General features: G+C 37.8%; 1 protein-coding gene across 7 annotated transcripts in view; it reads right to left on the minus strand.

The window, feature by feature from the left end:
• CNOT1 (CCR4-NOT transcription complex subunit 1) overlaps nucleotides 1-23,412 on the minus strand; it is a 69,465-nt gene that overhangs the window by 15,989 nt on the left and 30,064 nt on the right. The window contains exons 17-39 of one of the 7 annotated variants that reach the window (XM_084861205.1): nucleotides 23,008-23,158; nucleotides 21,615-21,816; nucleotides 19,780-19,908; nucleotides 18,419-18,543; nucleotides 17,893-18,179; nucleotides 16,978-17,056; nucleotides 14,621-14,851; nucleotides 13,952-14,092; nucleotides 12,833-13,012; nucleotides 10,481-10,597; nucleotides 10,039-10,149; nucleotides 9,622-9,699; nucleotides 9,268-9,445; nucleotides 8,116-8,246; nucleotides 6,102-6,398; nucleotides 5,348-5,488; nucleotides 5,147-5,251; nucleotides 4,206-4,325; nucleotides 3,051-3,242; nucleotides 2,348-2,490; nucleotides 1,236-1,344; nucleotides 964-1,133; nucleotides 42-294 (exon numbers count right to left, since the gene is read on the minus strand). In XM_084861205.1, the coding sequence (XP_084717331.1) occupies nucleotides 42-294; nucleotides 964-1,133; nucleotides 1,236-1,344; nucleotides 2,348-2,490; nucleotides 3,051-3,242; nucleotides 4,206-4,325; nucleotides 5,147-5,251; nucleotides 5,348-5,488; nucleotides 6,102-6,398; nucleotides 8,116-8,246; nucleotides 9,268-9,445; nucleotides 9,622-9,699; nucleotides 10,039-10,149; nucleotides 10,481-10,597; nucleotides 12,833-13,012; nucleotides 13,952-14,092; nucleotides 14,621-14,851; nucleotides 16,978-17,056; nucleotides 17,893-18,179; nucleotides 18,419-18,543; nucleotides 19,780-19,908; nucleotides 21,615-21,816; nucleotides 23,008-23,158 (3,670 nt within the window). Of the gene's footprint in view, nucleotides 1-41; nucleotides 295-963; nucleotides 1,134-1,235; nucleotides 1,345-2,347; nucleotides 2,491-3,050; nucleotides 3,243-4,205; nucleotides 4,326-5,146; nucleotides 5,252-5,347; nucleotides 5,489-6,101; nucleotides 6,399-8,115; nucleotides 8,247-9,267; nucleotides 9,446-9,621; nucleotides 9,700-10,038; nucleotides 10,150-10,480; nucleotides 10,598-12,832; nucleotides 13,013-13,951; nucleotides 14,093-14,620; nucleotides 14,852-16,977; nucleotides 17,057-17,892; nucleotides 18,180-18,418; nucleotides 18,544-19,764; nucleotides 19,912-21,614; nucleotides 21,817-23,007; nucleotides 23,159-23,412 lie in introns of all 7 variants that reach the window. The other 6 variants (XM_084861207.1, XM_084861203.1, XM_084861208.1 and 3 more) reach the window with 6 other exon arrangements.

A 23,412-nucleotide genomic window follows, 5' to 3' on the forward strand; every position in this document is an offset into this window, starting at 1 on the left:
ATTGGAGGTATCACATCCTACTTATGTTGAATAAAAAGCACCTTTCTTTCCAAAAGCTCTACCTGTCCAACAAACGCAGAGAAAGCTTTGGTACTGTCACGGCCAGCTGCTGCTGAATGGTAGAGATTCACCCATTCCCTCAGAAGATACTCTGCCTTCTCCCTCAGGCCTGGAGGATCATCGTACTCTGAGGCTTGAGAGATCCCAGAATGCATCATAAAGTTAGGGCCTCCATGAGCACGATCAATCATTGCTTCATAGTTGGATCGCACTACTTCCATCAGCTGGGGCAATCTAGTACAATAAATCCAGAGTGAAAATCAGTCTACTCAGGGTTGTGATTTCACAGACATACAGTTGGACAATTTGTTTACTTAGAAACCACAAGAGTGATGATCACTTTTCTATTTCTATATTTAAACAAAACTATCCTTGGTCTCTTCCTATTTACTCATGAGAACACAATATGCAAATGACTGACCTTTTTACAAAAGCAAAACAAAGAACAGTGCCCACTGAAATGGAGCTGATGTTGTCAACAAGTATTCACTGCATACCTAGTATATGATATTCAGTACAGTGTACCTACTATATGACATGATTTATGTTATTTAATTCTCAACAGCTCTTTGAGATATTTCCATCTTACACAAGAAACAGGCTTAAGGGAGGGTAAATCAACTTGCCTAAAATGAAACAGATTTTAAGTGGCAGAGCCAGGACTTAAACATTGGACTCTGACATCAAGTCTAATAATAACACTGCATGTACTGCTGTACAGCAAGAAGGCTGGGCAGTTAGTTAAGCTTTCATACTTCAAGGGACAGTATTAGGCCTCTCTAAAACTTCCCATTATGTTGTAGGTAAAGCAGTTATAATAGGTAATGTTAGTAAGTCTGCACATTCATTTCCAAAGCTTTCTTAGAATGCTGAATCCACAAATCCCGAACATTTCATCCTCACCCTTCTGGAGCATTGCCTCTGGAGTGAGCATTAATTCTCATGAGGGTTTCAATGGTGTGGAACAGATCAGCCTCAGTAATATGGGCAACACTCCTTTCATCCACCAGCAGGATTTTTACCAATTGCATAGCAAATGCAACAGCCATGTAGTTTAAACCATTCTCCATTGACTGGCAACACAGAAAGCACAATGTAAGAAAAACAAGTTACAGTAAACACACTTTCCAAACTACCAGAGCCCCTTCTCCTGTTTAAGAAAACCCCTTCCATACCTGAGCTAGGTGAAGATCATACTGCTGCATATTAACCAAATGATTGCGAATTAGCAACTCCACTGCCTCCACATTATATTTATATTCATCCCGACATTCAATTAGGCACCTAGAAAAAGTATTTATTTATAGAGGCTTAACTAAACTGTATCAGATAAAACAGCCCGTTTTTAAAAATATACATTTTTATTGATTTTAGAGAGGAAGGGAGAGGAAGAGAGAGATAGAAACATCAATGATGAGAGAAAATCACTGATCGGCTGCCCCCTACTGGGGATTAAGCCTGCAACCCAGGCATGTACCCTTGGCAGGAATCAAACAGACCCTTCAGTCCACAGGCTGACACTCTATCCATTGAGCCAAACCAGCTAGAGCAAAACAGTCTATTTTATTCAATGATAATTTATTGCAAATTAAGGATGTCTTGTGATCCAACTGCAAATCAACATCCAGGACTCAAAATAGCCAGTAATGAAGTAGAAGAGACAAGTAAATGATGATGATATTTTCGGTTTATGAGTTATGGAGATAACTGTCTGATCACAGATAGTGTTAAAACACAAGCTTTGCTTTCAAAACCTAGAAAACAAAGTATTCCAGCCCTGGCCAATGCGGTTCAGTTGGTTGGGTCGTCCTGTGCACTAAAAGATCGAATGTTTGATTCCTAGTCAGGGCACATGCCTGGATTTTGGGCTCCATCCCTGGTAAAGGATGTGTAGGAAGCAGCTGACAAATGTTCCTCCCTCCCTCCCTTTCCCCCTCCCCCTCCCTTCCTCCTCTCAGTCTCTTAAAAAAAAAAAAATCAATAAAAAAAAAAGCATTCCATTTAAGACATTAAAATACTTATATATCAAAACCACTGCTATAAAATCAATGAAGTGTTTTAAAACCAACAACCTACAACTTATTCCCCAAAGCAAGGTACTGGTTTTCTCTGTCATGGGCAGCACATGGGAAAAGGACAACTATTCAATAATTCTTATTACTTAGAATTAGAAATTCCAAATGTCCCATTTAGTCTCCAGATTAAAGAGAAACCTCTAGACCTAGACTGGGCCATGTGTATCAGAAGGCAGTCCAGTAAATATTACTCTTCTGAGATAGCTACTGACCTTGTGATCTGTTTGTTACACCACGGAGACCCATACGCCCGGCCATCTTGAAGAGCCTTCAAGACCAAGAGGTGGCATTCCCTGTAGCGCAGGAGCAGGTCAGCATCAGCACCACTTGTGGCATCTAGTAAGCCCTCTACAGCCTATGAAAGGAAAAAAGGGTTCAGGACCATGGTATAGTGAGCACAACTATCAAAGCCAAAAACCAAACCTGAATGCAAACTACAAAATACCTTCTAGGGCCCAGAGTTAACAATCTCTTCAATCACCAAAGTCCTTTTTAATCACCTAACACACATACTATCTAAATTCTAACTGGTTTATGCTCACTTTAGATTCTTCACTATCATCTAAGGCTCCACTGTTCCTTCACAGTCAAAATCCAATGCTCTTCACCTACCCAGAACCCATTACTCAAATACTTGGATCAATGTGTCCCTCAAAATCTAAAGGGCTATCTTAAAGTTTCTTGAATAATCTTATTTCCAAAAAAAAAAATCATGTCAAAGGAGATGTTCCACTTCACTGGTTTTAACTGCAATGACTATATTCTATTCTGGAGAAAATCACATGCTTGGTGCAGAACAGACCTTGCTTTTTATTGACTTTTAAAATCTTAACTGTAACTTAAATAGATACTAGTGCAGGTCTCTGGATATTTCCAAGCCTAGTTTCTTCTGAAAGTTATCGTTTAAGAACTAACCTTCTGCAGCAATCCAAGAGCAGCTATGGCATCCCGAGAGTTCCGAGATAATACAACCACCTCCAGAAGACTTCGAAGGGCTTGAGCTTGAGGGTTCATGGCCAAAGTTGGTGGGATGGCATGTAGGTGCTGCTCTAGTTCTGTAATGCACTTGTCATAAATTTGAGCTACATCATCCGTTGCCCAAGCTTGCTGTTTTAGAAAGATTACCAAAAAAGAAATAAACATGTTTAAAAAATATATTTTGATTTTTTACAGAGAGGAAGGGAGAGGGATAGAGAGCTAGAAACATCGATGAGAAACATCCATCAGCTGCCTCCTGCACCCCCCACCCCCACCGGGGATGTGCCCTCAACTAAGGTACATGCCCTTGACAGGAATTGAACCTGGGACCTTTCAGTCCGCAGGTCGATGCTCTGTCCACTGAGCCAAACCAGTTTCGGCAGAAATAAACATTTTAAAGATTTTTCATTGGCACATGTACCAACTGGAGTCTCCCCTCCACACCACCTCTACCAAACCATGGAGGGTGTGGCTCAGTGAGCTGATGCTGTCCTGTGTACCAAAAGGTGGCAGGATTGATTTCCATTCAGGACACATACCCAGCTTGTAGGTTTGATCCCTGGTCAGGGTGCATACTGGAGGCAACCGATCCATGTTTCTCACATCGATGTTTCCCTCCCTTTCCCTTTCTCTTTCTCTAAAATCAATGGAAACATTAAAAAAAAATACATATCAAGAAACCTTTGTAAAACCTGAACGAAGTCTAAGGATTACATAGTAATGTATCAGCATTACCTTTCTGATTTTAATGGCTGTACTATGGTCACACTCTTTCTGTGTTAAGAGTGATTAGAACATCAAGGTCAGCAACCTATGTTTAAATGGTTTTCTGTAAATAATGGTTTAAAAATTAACAGGGAAGCTATGTAAATTCCTCCTAATCATGAAAAAAAAACCAACCTCATACATATTAGGGGGGGGGGGGGGGGAAATCCCCTGTATGTTATGTTGATTTGATACATAGAATACTTATACTCAACAAAAACTGTGTATTTTTCCCCCCTTTAACTTAAGTTCCTAGGAAGCAAGTTACAAATTAGATAAAAACACTCAAACTGTAAAACTCCAATATAATTTAAAGCAACTATTTACCTTCATGGGTTGAGCTAAAAATCCTGTGGGCTGACTTAAATCATTCGTAGGCAAGAAACCAGGCACATTGCGTGCAAATTCTTCATAAACAGCCAACTGCTTTGGGTCCACACCACCAACCTTGGAAGGAAAAAACCTAGTTTGACAGGATCCTCTTTATAATCAAAGGAAAAAAATTATTTTGCAAGTGGCAAATTTGCAAGGAAGTAAGCCAAGGAGTACAGTATGTAATAGCATAACTGAGTATGCATATGCGCACATACACAGTGTTTACCATGTCACAATCCTGTCAGTCACCCTCATTTATAAACTCATTAAGACTTTTTCCACTCGAACATGCCTCAATTAGGACCATACCACTGCCAATTTTCCAATGGAGCTGATTTTAAAAAGATCAATTTTCACCATCTTCCTGTCACCAATAAGCATAAGCAACTAGCAACAAAAACACAAGTACCCAAAAGGAAGACCAAGTTGGGACACAGAAACTAACAGGCATATGAACACTTTACAATAGTACTTCCACAACTGGGGGCACACAATAAAGCTATGTCTCTACCTTCTCCACAGGTTCCCTTTTAAGTAAAATTCTACTGAGGTGAGATCCTTTCTCTAAAACCCTAACCCAGCGGTCTGCAAACTCACTAGTCAACAGAGCCAAATATCAACAGTACAATGATTGAAATTTCTTTGGAGAGCTGAAAACCAACTACTGCTCATGGGCCACGAAGTTTCAATCGCACTGTACGTGCGCGCCCGCATTATTTTGTGGAAGAGCCACACTCGAGGGGCCAAAGAGCCGCATGTGGCTTGCGAGCCGCAGTTTGCCGACTATTGCCCTAAGCCTAAGCCTAACCCTAACTCCACTGCCCTAGTCCTGGTGAGGCGTTTAACAAGAACAGAAAGAAAACAAAGGGAGACACAGAGCCCCCGGTTCTCACTTTCAATCTTATTTGTTCTGGCATCCGCTCAGCTTGGTATGTTAACACAACAGGATCACAGTACCTTCGCCCTTCTTGCCTAGCATGTTTTCTCAGCTCAAATTCCTGCAAATAAAACAAAGTCACTGAGGTTCTTGTTATGAGACACTTTCTTAAACATTAAGAAAAAAAATCCTTAAGAGGCAAATGCTAAACACTTACAGTTGCTAATCTCTTGTCCATCTCAGGGCCTGCTTTTTCCACTGCCGTCTTCTGAATAAAACAGCAAGCTAATTCACAATTGTCCTGCGCTAACTGAGCAGCTGCCTGATCCATCATTTCCCTTTGTTGTGGGGACGCAGTCTGTTGGGAGGAGAGATGAAAGAAAAAGATTTCAAGTTTTCTGTGCACAAGGCAGATAGGTAATAGGAAATTCAGTGCTTAGATATATGAATTTGAAAGTTCTAACGTTACTTATGACCCATTAGCTATGAGTATGATGAAAGATGAAAATACCACTCACCCAAAACATTTCACCAGATTGTTGTGAACATGGTAAAAAAATATGAAAACAAAAAACAGCAAACAAAAGCAGTATAACCATAACACCTGAGACCAAAGTTAATAACTTTCTTGTGCTGTATGTAGGTACATACGACATTACTTTAAATATTTTGTGCTGTTCTACTCCAAGTGCTTTAATTTAAATTCATGGTAATCTGAATCAAGTTGCATTAAGAAAATTTTTTTTATTTCTTTAAAGAATAAATATTTGGGTATCTACTATCTGCTAAACATTGTACTGAAGATACAGTAGTGAACAAAAAGACATGATGCTTCACCTCACAGAATTTAATATATGAAAAAGGAAGACATCAAATAAATATGGTGACTATCAGAGTAAGTACAAATGCAAAGAAAAGAAACGCAGACAAAGCAGCGATCAGTTTTGTACTACAGCACAGAAATAACTTACACGAAGGGCTGAGGCAAAACTGTTTTTCAGGTTGGTGGATATGCTCATGAGCAGAGGTTCCCTGCAGGTAATCATAGCCATTCCAGCTGTCAAGTTACGCATCATGTGATGAGCTGCTATTCGCATCCGAGATTCCTCAGAATCCAGGGCAAAATCCTTTCTGACTATTTGTTCACAAGTAGTCATGGCAATCTTAATTGATCGATCCACCACAGGATGGACCAACTCCTGAACAGCCCGTTCAATTGCTTGACGCACACACTGCTTCAACTGTGGATGGGCCTGAAACAAGGGAATCTAGGAAGGGAGAAACAAGACAACAGCTTGTTTAAATAAGGCAACCCAATTTCTATCAGTAACCACACCCATGATTTTATTTTAGAATGACTTCAAGGTTAACCATAACTACCCATTTCTACTTTAAATTAATCAATAAAAAGCCCAGGATCAAAAGTTGGGCTACAAAGAGGAAGTAGCATTCCTTGTGGTGCAAGGTAATATATGTTTTTGATTTTTTAAAAGTCCTATTGCTCATTACAAGATACATTACCTACTTAAAGACACACTACTTGTTTAATTAAAATATGTGACTCAAGTACTCATTTAAATAGTAATTCCTTTAGTTGGGGAAATGGAAAAAGAAACAAGTTTACAGAGAGAACGCTTTCTACAAAATTTTTTATTGCTACAAATAATTCCTCAGAATAGCAAGAATTTTGCATAATCATACATTGAAGCCTCTGCTCGAAAGATTTTCTAATTTTTTCTCTGGTAGAAACTATGCCCTAATACTCACTTGGTCTCTTTACCTTACTGAATTTTTAAGAAATCTTAAAAATATTCATGAACACAAAAGTATTTGGATTACTGAGAATAATATAAAGAGGAATCACAATTTCTAGATCTAGATTTTTCTTTCAAAAACTAAATGCACATCTATACAAAACAAGAAATATCGGGTTAAAATGATTTTTTAAAATGTTTTCAAGTCCTTTAAATCTAAATGGTCAATGGATTAATAATGTTACTCCTGTATTTGTGAACATTCTCTAAAAAACAAAGACCATAAAAACTCCAAGTATCTGATTAAACTAAACAAATGTTAAGCATAATAAAAGGTAGAGAATAATCAATTATCACTCTGAATATAGACAATAAAACCTTTAAATAAAGGATCGATGGGAAGTTACTTATAAAGTCAGTCCAGATTGCTTCCCAGAACCAGGACACAGAAACAAAGAAAGAAGTTACTTCTAGGCCTTAACCTGGAGATTTATACACACAAATGAATCAGTTCGGTTTCAGCTCCTGTTTAAAAATGGCTTAATGCAAAGGTAAGGTGACATGCTAATGAAAATAAAGAGCAAAAGCTATAGTATACACTGAGACTCTTCTGACCTGAGCCAAGGAATTCTTACAGATTGTGATTGTACAGGGTGAGGCAAAAGTACGTTTATATGGAAAATAATACAATTAATAAATTGTTTTACGTACTCACAACTAGAAACCTATGTTTGCCCCACCCTCTAAGCGAATTTCATTTCACAGGTTCTTAGCAAACAAGATGTAGTCATTGCAAACATTCACAACTTCCTTCCATTTTAGATAGGCTAGATATCAAGTGAAAGAAAAATATCAAAGGCCAGATCTTCATTAGTACTCACTTTTCCATCAGTCTCTTTGTCAAAATAAAAACTCATACATTGGGTTGAGGGTCATGGATGGGTACAAATTTTTACCATCCTAATAGGGCAAGGGGTGCCTCTCTTGTTTGTAGAGGGAGCCAGCTGTATTGATTTTAATCATGGCTTTGGATATGCTGAACCAATTTAAATGATAGTAGTCACAATGACTATTTTTAGAGTAGAAAACATCCCAGCTGTACTACACAGCAGTGCCCAATTCCTGTTTTCTGCACAAAAATCCACAACCTAGGAATCCAGGAAGAAGGGGGAAAGAGAAGGTAACCAGAGTCACAAGGTAGAAGTTTGGGGATGAGATGATGTTTACTTACTGTTGGGTTTAAAGTAATATGTGGAGCCAGGCCTGCCAGGGAATAGACGTTGATGTCATGATAGCTGTATTGTGGCTGTGGTGGAACAGTGGCTGTACAGGTGGTACTAGTAGCTGGTGTTGTAGAAGTTGCTAAAAGTAAAGAGACAAAGTAAGAGCTAATAAAGATAGAATGTTTCTTGACTTTACTATAAAATTGGTAGGGCATCAAGTAGCTTTTATTTCATTAAACTGGATTAAAGAATGGCGGTATAGGGAAATGACAAAGGCCACATCTTGCCTACCCTGAATTATCATAAAAATTCTGTCATTTTAACAGAGATTTGAACCAACTATGTAAAACTATGTCAGTACCAGTGTCCATAGTTCAGAAATCAATTAAGAGGTTATGCAGCATTAGCAGGCCTGAACCTTGGATTACTCCTTATTATAGATGTCTATTTTCAATCTAGGCTGTTCCCTGGTTTCCACCTGGGAATTTTTAGCTACTGAGGGCTGAGAGAGAAAAGGGAAAAAAAGCTGGTTTATTCTAACCACACCTCCCAATCATCTCTGTTGCCCCAGCACTTAAAATCATCTTAGCCTTCATAAAATAATCCAATCTCCTAGGAGGTCTACCTGGTCTGATCACCCCCAGATTGGAGGAATAACACAGGCTGTCATGCCACTGAATTCTTTCTGAGACCTCACACAATATAAATGACAGATTTAATTAAGAATGCCACATGAATTACTCAGATATCCTCTAATATGGCACGACAATGTCTAGACATTGCTAACATTTCCTTAATAATTAGAATGCCCACCAAAAAGTATATAAAAGTTGCTGGGACCGGTTTGGCTCAGTGGATAGAGTGTCGGCCTGCGGACTGAAAGGTCCCAGGTTCAATTCCAGGCAAGGGCATGTACCTTGGTTGCAGGCACATCCCCAGTAGGGGCTGTGCAAGAGGCAGCTGATCGATGATCCTCTCTCATCGATGTTTCTAGCTCTCTATCCCTCTCTCTTCCTCTCTGTGAAAAATCAATAAATATATATATTTTTTAAAAAGTATACAAAAGTTTCAGCAGCACAATGTTCACCGATTACTTGCTATAAGCATGAAAATGTACCATTTCAGAGAGTAAGTAAAGAGCAGCTAAGTATTATACTTACTTGTGGTTGTGATGGGAGGCAGTTCTTCTGGCTGCTTGACATCTTTCTTTGGGGCAGAGAGCTGCTCATCTAAGTTCTTGAGGCGATCTTTGTCCTTCAGGAGGCTTCCAGGTTTTAGCTCGTTGATGTCTAATGCAAGGTTCTTGCAGAGGACCTCAATCTCAAACTTCAAGTTTAACTGCATAATTCCAATATTCGATTAAAATTTTTAAAATAAAACTTTAGCTTTATTTATAACATAAATGATTTACTGGATTGTTACAATGCCCTTCCCCCAGTACTCTACCTCTCCTATAAATTTTAATAATGTGAAAACAGAGAATGTTCCAAGGGATAAAGAAGCAACAAATTTACCTTTAAGTCGTGTTCCTGATGTAGCTCAGCTAATACATTCATAATTGCCATTGTCCAGGGGTTGGGTGGCCTAAAAACCTAAAGAAAATCTATTATGTTAAAATGGACTCCACATCACTTCAATTTGCATAATTTAAAATGTTAAGCGTGTATATATATGTGTGGCTATAAGTATTAAGTGCTCCCACAAAACCCCTAGCCTTGTACATAAAATTTCAGAAAAACACCAAAATTCAAAGCCATCTATAAGATATCAGTTCTTTAATTTACTTAGCAATACATTAGAAATACAACTTTATCCGAGGGATACTGATTGAACTAGCGCTATTCATAAGAACTAGGGACATAATTTCTTCACCTTGTGCTGAAATTAACTCTTACAATTTAGCCATTAATAAAATATTAAAATCTACTCACCACGCTACGAATGCTAGACTCTAAAACTTTGGCAACAAAGGGCACCACATAGAGCAATTCTTGCTGTCCTTTAACATAAGCCTCTAGCAGCAAAGATTTTACATCCAAGTCCTATGGGGGGAGAAATAGTATTTTTAAAAGCTAGGAATATACTCTTCACAAAGTACACGAAGAACACTGTGCCAAACTTATCCTCAAAAGAGAAATCAAAGTAATATCTGACTTTTGCCTTACCAAAAAAAGTAGTGACAATCATAACTTACTGGCTTTTGTGCATCCCCATAAATGATGTGGGGTCATGAGCATGCAATTAGAGATTCAAAACATGGACCAAACTCTTACAAGTACCCATTTCTTAAAATAGCCCCAAATAAAGGCTTTTAGACATAATATGCTATATGAACATTCTTAAATTCTATATAAACTTTTAGCTGGAACTCACAGTATGTAAGATGGGTTTATTTTTAGCTAGTGTGATCATTCCTAGCCAGTGTCCCAAGTTCTTCAGCAAAGAACGATCTGAAAAATTGGCTGCAGCTTTATCAGAGGTCAAGAGCACCTAAAGGGGGAGGGGAGAAAGAGGATAAAGCAGAATTTAGAAAGATGAAAATGGGCTTATGGAGGAAAAAAAACAACTTAAATAAATGTTTGAGAATTTCATTATTCTATGTTAAAAACAAGCCATCAATCATGGACATGGACAACAGTATGGTGATGGGGGAGGAGGATTAAGGAGGAGGTGAAAGAGGGCATAGAGGGGATAAATGGTGATGGAGGAAAAATAATAATAAAAACCCAAGTCATCAATTATGAAAACATGCCCCCAAAGTAGATCTATTTCATACTATCATAGCACTATTTTGTGTGTTCAGTGACCTTTTTACCTATTCGTGCCTTTCATTACATTTTATTTTTAATAGGTAATATAACTACATCACACAAAATACAAGTATACACAAGATTAAAAGTGTGATGTATGCTCCCACAGAAAAGTATTTTAAAAGTCTGAAAATGTTAGGTAGGTTGAAGCCAACTGCAATTCAAATGAAATCTCAAAAAAAAAAAAAAAAAAGAAAAAAAGAAAAAAAGAAAGAAAAATCTTTTTGATTCATGCTTCTAAGTCCTTCAAGATGACAGACATATGGGGAAATGTAACCAAGATCATAATCTCTATTTCAAATTGTACCATTTTCCAGATCACTGTATATCTCTGGAAACAAGATAACTCTTTAAAATACAGTATAATATAGCATATACACTTCTTTGCAAATTTTCTAGAAAACTCAAATCCATTCCATTGATTTTTTGGTACTTTCTCTCGAGAATAAGGGGGACAGAACCATCACATAAATTAATATTTATAATTTAAAATTCTGTTTGAAATTATCTTGAGATTTTGCTTTCAAGTGTGTGGAAGTTTTCATATATCCCAAACATTTTTACTATCCTATATAAGCCTATGTAATAAAAGACTAATATGCAAATCAATGCAGGAGCTGCCCCCTGGTGGTCAGTGTGCTCCCACAGGGAGAGCGCCGCTTAGCCAGAAGCCCTGAGCCAGGCTCGTGGCTGGTGAGCCTCTCCCGCCTCCTCCTCCACAGCAGCACTAAGGCTGTCCAACTGCTGGCTTAGGCCCACTCCCCGCAGGGAACTGGCCTAAACCATCAGTTAGACATCCCCTGAGAGGGATGTTTTTAACATAGATGGATACCGGTAAATTTCATGCACCAGCCCTCTAGTCACATAATAAAGGCTAAATAAAATTATGTTCCTTAACCCCATCCAGCAACAGCAGAATGGCAATATCAGCTGTGCAACAGAAAAGAGCCAGGAATTCTTTTGCACTACAGCGTAACCTAGAATGGGGAGAATTCCCATACACAGGTTTAAATATAGTGCCCACTCCTCAGCTAATGTCCCAAGTTATTCAGCAAAGAATGATCGTAGCTGTACGCTGGTTCATGCTGTGTACTCAAAAAGTTATTCCCCCTAAGAAATAAAATACTTGGCTGGGACAGGTTTGGCTCAATGGATAGAGCGTCGGCTTGGGGACTGAAGGGTCCCGGGTTCGATTCCGGTCAAGGGCATGTACCTTGGTTGCGGGCACATCCCCAGTAGGGGGTGTGCAAGAGGCAGCTGATTGATGACTCTCTCTCATCGATGTTTCTAACTCTCTATCTCTCTCCCTTCCTCTCTGTATAAAATAAATAAAATATATTAAAAAAAAAAAAAAGAAATAAAATACTTGAATTTTATGGAATAAGCATTCACTCGGGAAGAGTTTGACCTTAAAATAAACTGCTGAGAATCCTAAACAGCAGATGGTACACAAACAGGTCTAGAGTTGAGAGATATCTGGCACTTAAGACATAAAAGAAAACATTCACTGCAACACTGTTTCTGTAATAGTGAAAGTTAATAACCTAAATATCCAAATACTCATTCAATGAATTTCTATTAAGACTATCAAAAAACAAAACAAAGGGACTACAGCTAAGAGCATATTGCAAACATGGGAGGGGGCGCAGGGGAGCAAGTTAAAAACATTCAGAGGATAAAGAAAAAACATGAATAATGAAAACAATTCAGAATAGTAGTTACTTACAAAGTACACTCAGTATGTCTATAAGACTAAATTCATGAAATTTAGTTATATATTTGAAACAAATGTTAGAGCAGTTTCAGACACGTTCAAAAAACAGCAGCACTCCCCCCACTCCAAATTCTGCCTGTACAATTATTTCCATAATCAAAACAGAAAAAGAACAGAAAAGAAGTACAAAAACTAACTTACTTTGATGTTTCTGTAGGTCTCAGTTAGAACCATCTTATTAAATTCAGGATTCTTCAGTGTGTCAAGGAAGTTTGAATACAGGCTGTGAAAGTTTGGCTCAATACTGACTCTCTTCATAACCAGGTATTGTGAAACCCAAGGCATGAATTCTTCCTTCACTGTTTCCTTTAGTTCTTCAACCTAGCCAACCAATGACACAGAAAATATATAATTAAAAGATTGTAAAATACAGTTATGTGTTTTGTTTCTGAGAACAGTACTATAGATATGGCTCCTTGCAAAATTATGTACTAAATCAAATCACTATGCTACCTCTCTCCCCCACATCAGACAGATGCCATGACATACACTGTGTTCAATTCCATAAACTGTGGGTGATTAGTACAAACACCTATGGTAGCTTTCAACTTTAAAATTATAAAACATGTAGTCCCTCATCCACATCTTACCCAACTCTCCATCTGACCAAAAGAGGATAAATTAATAATCTACAACCTGCCATTAAAAGACCTAACACCAGAACTATGTTTTCCTTATTTCCATCTCCAGGAATCATCTGTAAAATTTGATACTTCTTTTCCAAAAAGGATAGTAAAAAGCTTTAGTTCCTCCCTACCACCCAACCCCAACTCAATTATGGTGGGATTTTAAAAGGCAGTACTTGCATATATTGCAAACCCACTTGTTTAATCCTACTGGCCAAGAGAGGCATTTCTAATTGCCTTAGCATATAGTCTTGTAAGGGAAGCATCACTCCTTATGCTTTTCACAAGGGCTACCTGTGATTAGACTCCTAATAAATGCTCTCAATGGTCTCTGGGAGGAACAGTTGTGACTAGAAGCACAAAAAACCTCCCACCATCAAGAGATCAATAAGTTTACTTTTAAATGCCTGCAACTCACTGCAAAACAATACATTTAAAACTAATTCTATTTAACATCCACATAACCACACACATTAAGTTATATGTCCACCTCCCCTTCGTTTTGATTCTATTATCTCTACCTTTAAAGTTAAGTGAATATTAAAAAGGATACAGAATGTAAACCCCCCAAACTATTAGGGATACCAATAGAGAGCATCTGTAAGTGATATGTAAACTATTACACCATGCTCACCTTTTGTGTCATATTCGACTGTGAGAGATTGTTGAAGATAAAAGCAATTTTCTCTTGGATATTTTCAGGGGGCTCTACAATTCTTTCAGTTTGATCTGTGGCCACAAGCAACGTATCTATATTTGTAGTATTAATAGAAGGCTAAAGAAATAAAGTACATAAACAGATTAAAATGCTTAGTTGACAATATACAGAAAAAAATTGTACACAAATTCCTTTAGTATAAAAAGTACATGTGGGCCCTAGCCAGTTTGACTCAGAGGATAGAGCATCAACCTGTGGACTCAGGGGTCCCAGTTTGATTCCGGTCAAGGGCACATGCCCAGGTTGTGGGCTTGATCCCCAGTAGATGTGTGGGAGGCAGCCAATTAATAATTCCCTCTAATCATTGATGTTTCTCTCTTTCTCTTTCTCTCTAAAATCAATACAAATATATATATTTTTAAAAGTACACATAGTATATGACCGTGCATTGAAGTTGGCAAGAATATATATTAATTTATTCATAGTGGCTGCCTCTGGGAAATCTGAGAGATACACAAAGGGAGAAATGCTGGTCTTTTCAACTTTTTTAGTAGGCATGTGTTTATATAATATTAAAATACATACTCATTAATGCATATATTATGACATAAATTCTGGAAGAAAAAAAAAGATAGACCTACTTACTGGCACATCTTTCTTAAAGCTGACTCCAGTAGGCCTGGTGACGGTAACCGTTTTTGCCACAGTGGTGGTTGTTGAGGTCGTTACCATGGTGCTAACCTGCCCGGCAAGAGGCGCTTTTGTGGGAACCTGGGCCTGGGCCTGGGCCTGCGCCAGTGCAATGCTCCCGGGGGTTGTGATAGAGCCCTGCATTTTCACAGGAGGGTCTCTAGACTGCTGTCCGTACTCGATATACTGTAGGGATAGGGAGAGAAAAACACATTTTAAATGAGTTCTTAAAAATTTTTTAAAAATTTTTCTCCCCTTATTTCTGAGAGGCTAGAGTATTCTTTTGGTTCATCTACCCCCCTTACTCCATGAACCATATTCTCAAATGTATAATATTTATGTGTATATACTAGATACTGAGGGTAAAATATTAATATTTATGAAAGAATTAGCCTAGCAAAATAATTTTTAAAAAAAGCAGCCACAGGCACCTGCATAAAAATTTCTTTAAATCCCTTTAACATTTATTTAAATTTATATAATAGACTGATCTTTTTATTGGATGCTGATGAGAAACCTAAAGCCTAAAATACACACTGCATTGTGAGTTACCATTCTGTAAAACTATAACTACCAAACAAAAATACACTACATACTGCCAAGCTAGCTAGAAGGTAAGCAATGATACTGGATGGATGTCACAGGGCTGGTTTGGTGGTTCCCTGCTCCCCTTCATTCAGAGGACTGACAAAGGGTTTTGATACTACTTTCAACAATCTATTCCTGGCAAAACAAAAACTACTATCTACATATTTGAAAAGTACAGAAATACACCCAATGACCTCTCCCCCTCCTCTGGCTCTCTTGCTACAGTAGGTACGGTCTCTTCTGTGCGATCACTTCTGTGCCACCTCTCTTGAGCTCCAGTCTTCTAAGACCCATATTCCTGGCTCTTAATTCCAAACACATTTGACTGTGGTAATCCTCTGATCTCACATCCTTTTCAAAACTCTGCAGTCCTATACATTTTTCAGTACTATAGTTTTGGCATTCTCCCCCAATCTCCTGGTGAATAAATAGACTCCTGCCTCCCTCTCTCCATGAGTCTCCTAGGTTAAGCCATCACAATAACCCTGCCCTCCTATGCCATCTGCCAAACTCATGGGGATGAGTTTGGCAGATGGAACTAGACTACTGGATTAAATTATAATCCTATATAATAAAAGCCTAATATGCAAATCAGTCACTATGATGCACACTGACCACCAGGGGACAGGTGTTCAATGCAGGAGCTGCCCACAGGCCCCATGCCAGCCAAGGCGGGTGCCAGCAGGAGCCTCCCAATCGCCCCCGTGGTCGCCCAACAGATTGGCCCTGATCTCCAACCAGGCCTAGGGACTCTAATGATGCATGAATTTCATGTATCAGGCTTCTAATATAGAAATAATAGTAAGTTTAAATTCTGATCTTTCAGGTTCCTTAAAATATGATCTTATATAAAGTCATTTACACCTGCTTTGTGTAAAATAAACAATCAACTTCTTGTGCTGTATGATCTGACTGTGACGAAAGGCAAGACAAAGTATGTTTACCAATAAGCCTAAAATCAATCACTAAAACAAGAAGAGTCACGGAAGGTGGCTTAAAATGTATATTCTCTAGGTCCTTTTCCTCAGGGACTGCCTCCTTTTTAAGTACCTCAAAGGCATCGAAGCAGGTGGTAAGAAGGCTGTATTTTGAAGAAATACTGGTCTAAGTCTTATATGAAACATCTTTGAATCATACTTAAATCAGATAAACAACTTTACATATTTTTATCCAAGATTCCAATTCCAAATCCTTTTTAAAACCCAATCAAGTTTCTCTTAGTAATACAGTAAAAGTTGTCTATTCTTTGATAGAATTATCAGGCTAAAAGGCTATTTTATTAAATCAAGCAAAACCACTGCTTAGGTCGAAGCCAGCTTGACTCAGTGGTAGAGCATCGGTCTGCGGACTGAAAGGTCCCAGGTTCGATTCCGGTCCAGGGCATGTACCTTGGTTGTGGGCACATTCCCGGGAGGGGGTGTGCAAGAGGCAGCTGGTCGATGTTTCTCTCTCATCGACGTTTCTAGCTCTCTATCTCTCTCCCTTTCTGTTAAAAATCAATAAAACAAACAAACAAACAAACACTGCTTAGAAAAGATCAAGAACGCAATTTTTTCACAATCTATTATTAAGTTGCAAAATAAGCAACAAATTAAGCAACAAATAATAGGTGTACCAATTATATTATGCAAATCATTAAGAAATCTTAATACCATTTCTAACATCCAAAATCAAATTAAGATATACAAACCCTCCAAAAGGTTTCAGGTATGGAAGATGCTTACCTCCTGTAAATGATGAGGAAATTGCATAAAGTGACTGATAGAAGCCAAGTGCTGACAATACTGAGGATAGTCCTTCAATCTGCCAACAGAAACATTTACTCACTATTTCATGTAAATACAGAGGCAGCACAATTAACAAAGATTTTCTTTCCAATGTTAACCTAGGCCATTTCTCTCATTCTGCCTGAGAACTATCTTACTTGAAGATAATGCCAAAGGGAAGAATACAGAAGTGAAGGGGGGAAATATTTATAAACTTTACCTCCTTTTATAACAGAAAATGTTTCAAAATGTCATATTCTACTTAAAATTGATTATAATAAGCCACTAAAACTGCAATCTGGAAACAACCTTAAATGTTCATCAGCAGGTGAACAGAAAACAATTTGTAGTTGATCCATACAACAGGATAGTAGTCAGCAACAAATAAACCCTTCTGAACCATGCAGTAAAATGGATGAATTTCAAATTACCATGCTAAGTGCAAGAAGTCAGGCCCATACACATTGTGCTTGGGTCAATTCAAATAACAATATAAAAAAACTAGACCAAATCAAATCAGTAGACTTCAACAGGGAGACAAGAGAACTGTCTTGGGGATGATGGATACATTCAGTATCTTGATTGTGATTACACAATTGCAAAAAATTTGTCAAAATTCAAATAACCGTGCACCTAAAATGGTAACTTTCACTGTGCAAAAAGTATACCTCAATAAACAAACTCTCCCTGTGATTTCATTTTATACTGTTCTTACCCCTTATTTGATAGGTGCAATTAATTATTTTCACTTCTCATCTACTTAAGTCATTATTATATAATAATGAGACTTGACAAGAACCAATTGATAAATGAGTTATTATAAATACTTATATTTTAAAAAAAGTAAGTTTCAAAGGAAACCCAACCACTTACCTATTTTTAAATCTATCTAGTGCAGCAATCCCAAAATAATACATTTTGGATCCAAAAGGCTTGCGTAAGGCTTCAAGAACATATCGCAGGGCCAGGCCTAGTGCCATGTAAGTAACCAGTCCTTTTTCAATTATCCCACCAAACAGGCAGGCTGTTATATGTAACTCTTTATCAGGGTACTGGGGAAAAAAACGATATTCTTCAAACAAGTTCCTTAGCATACAATTAAATACTTCTCGTTCCCTCTTTATGGTAGAGTCTTTAAACCTCTGTAGCATTTCTAATACCTGGAAAAGGCAAGACAAAACAATACACAAAAAGGAAACTATTATTAAGAGCCTCCCCAAAATGTCCTTAACAGATTAAGCAAAATTATTTCACAATAAACTGAGCTTAAGATAAATGCTAAGATTTTAAATGATGCACAGACATATCAACATACTTTGGGCTGGATTTCTAAAAGCTTTGCAAGGGGCATTTAAGATTTACCTAGACCATAAAGATTTTCATCATCCTAGACACTCACCTCATCAACAGACATGGTTGGATGTGGTGGGTGATTATATATTCTCTGGAAATAGCTGTTTGCTTCATCATCTATCTCTTTACTAAAGTGCTGATTTGCCTCTGGCCACACCTGAGACAAGTCCGCTGTTAGAAACAGAAAAGCAACTAGTGGGCATTTAGGCTCTTACTTCACTCCCCCATAACACACATATAGAGCCAGAGAGACCAAGATAGTTTTAATTTTAAGGGGAAAAATAAACTGAAGAAAGTATTAAGTGGTCAAGTTTTAATATTCAGCTGCTCTAGGTACACATAAAGGATTTTAACAAAACTGCCTTACAATTATGGTTCTAAATATTTTCTTCATCTGGACTTTAATTATGCCATGAAGGACCACAAAGTTCAAATTCACAATGAATTTACCCTTAATAAACCTTACTCGAGGTTAACAAGTCTTTACTTCACAATAAAAATCATATTTAACATATTAAGAATCACTAATGCATATGCATGACATACTGATATGAACACAAAGCATGCTACAAAACATTAACATTCAGACAAGCCTTTCATACTAACAGTCAAATTCTGCCTAGTAAATACTTAGTCACAACCACAAAAAGGACTTCTCTGACTTTAGGATAACTAAGGAGGCGAAACTTTAAAAAGTGGGGGTTTTTTTGTTTGTTTTTTTACATCATGTACATCATATGGCAATATTTATTTTATTAAATATAATTAAGGTTATATATATGTCATGAAGTGATAACCTTAAATAAATTATTAAAGCCTCCTGGCTGCTCTTGATTAGTTAAAAAACACCACCACCTTGCCTGGCCAGTGTGACTCAAGTGGTTGAGCATCAACCCATGAATCAGGAGGCCATGGTCGATTTCTGGTTAGGGCACATGCCTGGGTGTGTGGGAGCAGCCAATCAATCTCTTTCATCCTTGATATTTCACTTTCTTTTTCCCCACACCCTTCGTCTCTGTGAAAGCAATAAAACAACCATCGCCCCCCAAAAACCACACCAAAAAAAGTAGGATAAGTATATTCGTCAAATCTAAATATAAGATTTTACTTTTCTCTTTATTATTCGTCACACTTTAAGGATAATACCCCTAAGGATGCTAACCCTCACTTTGTTCTAACAATCCAGATCAAAGGTAGAGTGATTCATCAAATTTTCATTTTAGTAATTCAAATTTGTGCATTTGCTCCTACTGATCTAAGAAGTACATCAACATATGGCTCTAAATATCTTAAGTCAATGTTTTTGTCCATAGAACTATAGACAACCAATTGGACATAAAAGTTTATGTTCTTCAGTCATACTTCACAATCACAGACAACACTACCACTTACAAGGTTTCATCTTACTCTGCTGGAATGTAGGCTGGTTCAGTCCAGAGGTGCCCAGTTTCCTCTGCACAAAAGGATCGTTATTCACTGCAGGGAGTCCAAGCGCCCCGGTTCCTATACCAGTCAGGCTGCCTGTGCCAAGACCACCTACTAGAAAGAACGAAGCAGCCAGAAGTCTTATCATTACTCATGTTCTTGACTTTAATTACATCAAAGATATAAGTTCTTATTTAAAAAGTAAGGTCTTTGTTAATTATCTTACAATGTCTGTTTAATTTTGTAGAAAATCCAAACTAGTAAAAGTAGACAAAAACAAACTGCAAAATTTAGTTAGCATTTAGAATTATTCATTTCTTTATAATCTCGGTAAACATTAAAATCCAAAATTTTAACTATACGTTCTCATATGTGATACAGGTAGCCAAAATAAGGACGACTTGGTTTCCTCAATGATTAAAACTGAAGACTTTCATGCTACTGAGTTAGCATGAGTCAGGACTTCTTTATTTCCCACAACACTAGCAAACAAAATTATTTTAATAACTAGGACTTTGCTAAGGCCTTACTAGAGTAAATTTGCTTTAAAGGAAAGAACAATCAGGGCTAGAACCATATAGCAGTAGAGTGTGAACTAGGTTACAGAGTCATTACATTTCAGTCCTTAGGTTTTAATAATATTCTAAACTTAATAGTCTGAAAGATAAAAGGTGAAGACAGCTGAGAAGAAACAATTGGGTCTAAGAAAGGGGGGGAAATGTAACCTTTACTTCAATATAAAATTATAAGCCAAAGAATTTTAAAAGCTTGAAAACGTTGTAGAATCTTATAATATAGTGTAATATGTTAATTAGACCTGAAGTCCTTCCACAGGGCCTTAGGGAGGAAGCCGGGGGTACAAGGGAAGCCTGGGTCCAGGTGCCAGAGGGAAGCTGGTGCTGGCAGCCAGGGGAAGGAAGGCCTGCTCTTGCAGGAATTTCATGCATTGGGCCTCTAGCTTACTATAATTTTCAAGGTAGGTTAAAAAAAAAAAAAAAAAAAAAAAAGCAGAACATACACCTGAATCTGATGTGCGAAATATTTTCTACCTTAATTCATAAAGCTGTCAGTTCTGGATCTAAGCCTAAGTCCTTTAAAATGTGTGATTAACACATTTGTCACTGTTTATATTATCATTTGATAATACAGAATCCTCACTGAATTCAACTTTACAACTGAATATGTTTTACTGAAACATATTGTAATTTAAATGAATATTAGACCCAGTGCACGAAATTCATGAATGGGGGGGAAAGGGGTCCCTCAGCCCAGCCTGCACCCTCTCCAATCTGGGACCACTTCGCAGAATGTCCCACAGGGATCGGGCCTAAACCGCCAGTCAGACATCCCTCTCACACTGGCTTCTAACCACTTGCCTGCCTGATTGCCCCTAACCACTCTGCCTGCCAGCCTCCTAACCGCTCCCCTGGTGGACTGACTGCCAACTAACTGCTTCCCTGCAGGCATGATTGTCTCCAACTGCTTTCCCCTGCAGGACTAAGGGGACTGGGGGACTGAGGCTGGATGAGGCCGGGCTGAGGGTTCTGGGCACCACTATCTTGTGAGGGTGTGGAAGTCTATTAACATATTCCCTCTTTATTGGCTGTGGGGACCACCATCTTGTGAGGGTATGGTGGTCAATTAGTATATTCCCTCTCTTATTAAATAGGCTGTTTTTCTCTTCTCAACTATGGGTGTTGAAGCCACCTTTTATAATTTAATTTAAGCAGTTTTTCTTATTATAAGTCACTCCAAACACCACAAACTAAGGCACAGTGAATATTATAGATACCTTGCGTCCTCACCCACCCCCTTACCTGGAAGCTGTGATGAAAGTCCTCCAATACCACTGAATGCAGTTGTTTGATTTGGAGTAGAAAGGGGTGGGAATGCTTTTGCTGGTGACTGAGGGGTACTGAAGGCAGAACCCAAATTTGGAGGAAAACCCTGCATACTCTGAGTGTGAGGGGCAGCTGAACCACCTATACTAAGAGATGCCATTCCAGCAAGAGGGTCAATCTAAAGAAAAACATTATAAAAATATATTAATGATAAATATATGACACAAGTAAAGCAATCTTTAGCAACAGTTTTGTATGCTTAATAAGTAAACCACAAAACTTCCCACACAATTGTGATGATACTTGAATCCCAAATGAAGTATGCCCGTCTTTTTTCTTACTATTACAAATGGAATACATTAGAAGAATAAACCCCTGCCAAATTACCAAAGCCATAATATGAAGGCTACAGAACTTAAAAAACCTTTTAAGATGAACTGCCCTGTAGTTGCAATACTAAGTAAGCATTAATAGTGACACAGGACAGTTATTACATTAGGCTCTTACAATTTCCAATAAGCCCCTTTAAAACAAAAAGAATTTCTCTAACATACTTAACTTGCAACACAATAAAAGCATTAGAAAGCAGAAATCATCCAGTCAAAACAAGCAAATCTAGTCAAAATTTGAAAATCTTGGGGGTTGGAAACGATTAGCTCTAGTTTAATTTTAAAACACAAACAAAACAAAAACAAGGTATGCTATTCACCAATATTTTTAAAAATGTTTTATAGCTGCACTTCCAAGCTTCTTAGTTTGTGACATTATTTCAGATCTTCATGACTATAGAAAATGATACACCAAATGCCTTTCAGAAAATGGCCACTGAGAATCACTAAATGTTCTTCCTTTTCTTAAACCCCAATCTGCCATTCAATGCAGCTGAAAATAGAAGTGGAATGTGTTGCTCCCAGAGAGAAGGGGGTGGTTGGTGTCAGGGAGTAACTTAAATGTACCTTGTTTTTAAAAGAGCAGTTCAGTTGAGAGCTGAAGAGCCCCAGTTATAACAAGTCCTTATGCTCTAGCACTGTTGCTTGGCCCGAGAAGCTACAAACAAGACACATCAGGTTCAAAGGCAGTGCTTATTTCTCAAGTCTAAGTTATTCTTATTTTAAAAAGAAGCCCTTATCTTTTACCTACATAAGTTATTTTGTATCTTTCCTATCAGAGTCACGTCTTATTGCATGATCAAAATATATTCCAGAATATAATGCCTACCTCCTTTAAAATGTAGTTTGCTAGACATGCAGTTATCTAAAATGTGATAAAATTCAATTTTTCCTTTGAGTAGATTAATGATGATGTAGAAGTTTATTCTATTCCAAGTCTACAAACACATGCGGAAATACCAATGGTAGAATTCCTTTACCTGAACAGGAGAAATGGCATCTAAGCTGCTAGCACTGGGAGGGCGTCCTTTCGGCATAACTCCAGGTGGCGGTTGTCTGGCCTTATTCATGACATTGCTGCAATTGGCTACCATGGTGAGGATGGTTTCTGATAATTCCTGAGACACACTCCTAAAGAGAAAAGAAAGTGAAAAAGATCACTTGTTATTCCCCAGAACACCTAAATGACCAGAATAGATTCTCTAATGAAAAAAATTTGCTAGAACACTTGGTTAAATTTCCACTACATCTTATGTCTTTCCACCTGTCACTAATCACTAGGATTTTCTAACCATTGGCTTTCTCTTGCAAGTCTATTTTACATCTCTGAAACTAAACCTTGTACACAGTACAACCAATATATGTTAAAATATTCCAAGAAACAA

The sequence above is a fragment of the Pipistrellus hanaki genome (assembly GCF_964339955.1).
Source record: "Pipistrellus hanaki genome assembly, chromosome: 15".
NCBI lineage: Eukaryota > Metazoa > Chordata > Mammalia > Chiroptera > Vespertilionidae > Pipistrellus > Pipistrellus hanaki.